Below are 3,822 nucleotides of genomic sequence, written 5' to 3' on the forward strand. Positions count from 1 at the left end.
CAAATAATAAATGATAACAATACAGATGTATCTACATTCTGTCGGCTCTGTCTCATATGTAGTGATGAGTATTCGTAAATCAAGTTGTTCTACTGAACTGCTTTCTCCTAAACAGTCCTCTTTCTCTTTGAAGAATGTGCTTCTTTCCAGAGAATCTGTTTGTCTAAACAGTCCTGTATGTAACTTAAGTCCTGTTGTTTTTAGTGAGTTTTGTTCATACAGTACTACTTTTTGAAAGAGTTACAGATAAAAAGTAGTTTTAAAAGGAGACACAGAATAGAGGTCCACACTATTTCACCAACGTTCATCCACTTGGAGATTTCTGGCCTCGCCGCTGATCTGAAGTGACCTTTGACCTCTTTTTGTCATGGAGTTTCTTATAATTATACTTCATACACAGCTCAGTCATTATGATGCAGAGGGGGATAATTAAGCTTCAATCTAAACTCATATGAACATTTTTTGATGATTTTTATACACCAATTAAAAAATAATAATAATATAAAATAGGCCACATGAAAAGATTTCCCAAATGGCAGCATGTCATTGTTTCAATGTTGAATTAACACTGATGTCTAACACTGAACCTATATTTATCTTGTCTGTTAAATTCTAACTTTGAGGAACCATAACTATTAATCTTGTTGCTGTTGTTTATGTAATTATATTCTACATTTTGTCAAATAAATTTAGTTTTTTTTTTTTTTTTAGTTTTTTTCTTCTTTTTTTTTTACATTGTGTTCATTCTTGGCAACATATTATCTAAAACTGAATGAGTCATTACTTTATAGAGTGTGTAACAGAACAAATAGGGTCCCGGATGCAGAACCTTGAACCTTCCAGTGCGTGAGTGTTGGATGTGGATGGTGTCCTCATGGAAGCTGATGCAGGGATCAACACAAATACCAACATACATGACCTTTGGTTGCTATGCAAGCTTGTTTCCGTCACAGAATTAAAAAAAGTAAAAACAGTAATTGTGAGAAATAAGACTTCATAGGTTCCACATGTGTAATGGAAAAAACAAACAAACAAACAAACATAAAAAATGCACAGTCTAACACACATTCTCACTCCTTTCTCTTACCTCTTCTCCCTTTTTCTGATCCATCTATTCCTCTCCTTCTCCCAGGCATTATTTTCTCTCTCTCTGATTCTTTGTGTTGTTCTGCATCCACAAAACAGTTAAAAGAGGTATTTTTTACTCAATGTTGTTGATTTAATGGAAAGAGCTTCAACACCTGACTGTTCCTCCAACTGAGACTGGAATCAGCTATTTCTACATATTTCAGCGATCTGTTACTTAAAAGTGCTTATCAGTTGTTACAATATATTATATATATATATATATATATATATATATATTTTTTTTTTTTTTTTTTCAATACTTTTGAGCTGCTGTTGTAGCAGAAGCTTTATACTATATTTAAGGTTTGGAACATTAGGTCTTCAATTCTGACATGCTGTGTTTAAACATTTGTAAATAAGACTAAAAAGATCCATGATTTTGGTTTTGGGGTAAGCTTGTATGAAAAGAAAATGTAAGCAGTTTAGAAACATGATAATTGACTGCATATTGTGTGAAAACAACACAAATTGTGCTAATGGTATGGTCACAACAGACAAATGTTGTGCTAATTGTGTTTAGAGTTTTGAAAATGTGAAATTTGAAAATGTAGTGTACATGAGATATGATAGAGATATTAGCACAAGCTGTTGTAAATCCTGCCCCTTCTTTGCATCGTCAGCACATGCTTCAGTGCTCTGAGAGTGTTTATAGTGCTGTGAGTTTAACACTTCATGACTGAGAGCAGAACACAACACAATCTTCATCATCACACAAGACAAAACAACTACAATGAACAACATCATCATCCTCATCTGGACTCTGTGCGTGTATATACAGGGTAAGGTTTTCATAAAAATGTTAAAGTAAAATATGATATTATATTATTAACATCAGTGAATGTTACACATAGATCCTGCTCTTTCTAAGTCTAATTATGTTTCTAGGTTTCAGTGGACAGGTGACTGTGACTCAGACTCCCTCTGTTAAAACAGTTCAGATTGGTGAATCAGTCACTATAAACTGCAAAACAAACACGGTAGTGAGCAATGCTTGTCCAGGTTCATATACTTGTATGTCCTGGTATCAGCAGAAACCTGGAGAAGCTCCTAAACTCCTCATATATTATGCAACACAGCGTAACACTGGAACTTCATCTAGATTCAGTGGCAGCGGATCCAGAACTGATTTCTCTCTGACCATCAGTGGAGTCCAGACTGAAGATACAGGAGATTATTACTGTCAGAGTTTCCACGTGATCAACAGTAAATATGTGTTCACACAGTGATAAAGAGTCGTACAAAAACCTCCGTCAGTCAGAGTCACAGTGACTGCACTGATACAGCTGAGAGATACTGCAGCTGCTCTACAATACAATCACACACACAACACTAATCAACACTAATAACACAATATCATTATAACAGAAATATTATATTCCTGAAGAAAACAAGTCAGTGTTTTAATATGATCATCATGTTTTAGGTGTAAAATATGATGCCTGTCAATCAAACTGAACAGACTGCATTCAGTCACTTCTGCTGTCTTTTAAGAAATATACTTAAGACAAACATACTTTAAGTGAAGTTTTAGTGTATTTACACAAAACACTTATTCTACTCTTACTTAAAGTATATTTTATGTTTACTTTGTGTAAGAAAATAGCTAAATTAATCAGCTTTTAGTGGGTTTAAAGTATTAGTTCTTTATAACCATGTGTAGGCCTGCTGCAATTTATTTTAAATATGTACGTAATGAACGTGCTTCAGTTTGCTTTTCAAAAGTAGGATTTTTTTTTTTAAAAGCATTTTTAACATTTTAATATATTTTATGAAGCACATTAATTCACTGCTATGTAAGTATACTATAGCTATATGTGCTATATGCTATAAGTGCATTCTTGTATAAACTTACAATGTTTATTAATATTATTTAGTTATTTATCCTTTTTGTGTGTGTGTTATTAGCCTCTATAATCTCTATATATTAATATTATGTCCTGTGTGTCTGTGAAGCACAGGACAAGAAGTCCCTGTATGTCTTGTGTATTGCACTGTGAAGTTAAGTGTATTTGTGGTGTATGTTATTGTTGGGCCGAAGATGAATTTCCACACGTGTGGACAATAAAGATGTTCAATGTTCATGTATTATATAAAAAAACTAAATGTCAACTATGATTAAGCATTATAATAAGCGTACTTAATTTTAATATTGTAGTAAAATAAAATAAATATAAATTATATAAACATATAGAATTATAATACATATATTCAAACAAAGATGCATAATCATTGGTTAATTTTATAAATTATTTTCCTTTCACAGGCCGTGCATGTGATAAAGCAGTCTTTAATCTTTAATACAGTGTCTGAATTGCAAACCCTCAGCTGCTGAAAATGCAAGTCATTCTCAAAGAAGTGACAATCCACTTGAAGATGAAAATGACATTTCAACTCTTCTGTTTCTTTGTCTGGTTCAGTCATTTGCAGGCTTACGTTTGTAAATATGCTGTTGTTCACTTCTGCATTTTGTTTTTCAGTAACTTTTTCTTCAGGAAATTGTATGTTGATGCTTATATATTCAATGATGTTATATTCATGTTACTTTCAGTAATACAGGTATAACTGAAATGTTCTTCAAATGGATAAAAAGAGCTCTGCCATAGCATTTCACTGATCTTTCATTTATTATGTATTTTGGTCAAGATATTATATATGCTGTTGTACCTGCTGTACTCTAGCATTTTATGTTTATGT

General features: G+C 32.5%; 1 gene segment (V, D, J or C); it reads left to right on the forward strand.

Annotated features, from left to right (window-relative positions):
- The first annotated feature begins 1,727 nt into the window (after positions 1 to 1,727).
- On the forward strand, positions 1,728 to 3,437 carry LOC131534764 (Ig kappa chain V region 3381-like). The segment is given in 2 exon segments: positions 1,728 to 1,907; positions 2,014 to 3,437. Coding segments are annotated over 2 exon segments (390 nt in total).
- The last annotated feature ends 385 nt before the right edge of the window (positions 3,438 to 3,822 follow it).

The sequence above is a fragment of the Onychostoma macrolepis genome, chromosome 25, assembly GCF_012432095.1.
Source record: "Onychostoma macrolepis isolate SWU-2019 chromosome 25, ASM1243209v1, whole genome shotgun sequence".
Taxonomy (NCBI): domain Eukaryota; kingdom Metazoa; phylum Chordata; class Actinopteri; order Cypriniformes; family Cyprinidae; genus Onychostoma; species Onychostoma macrolepis.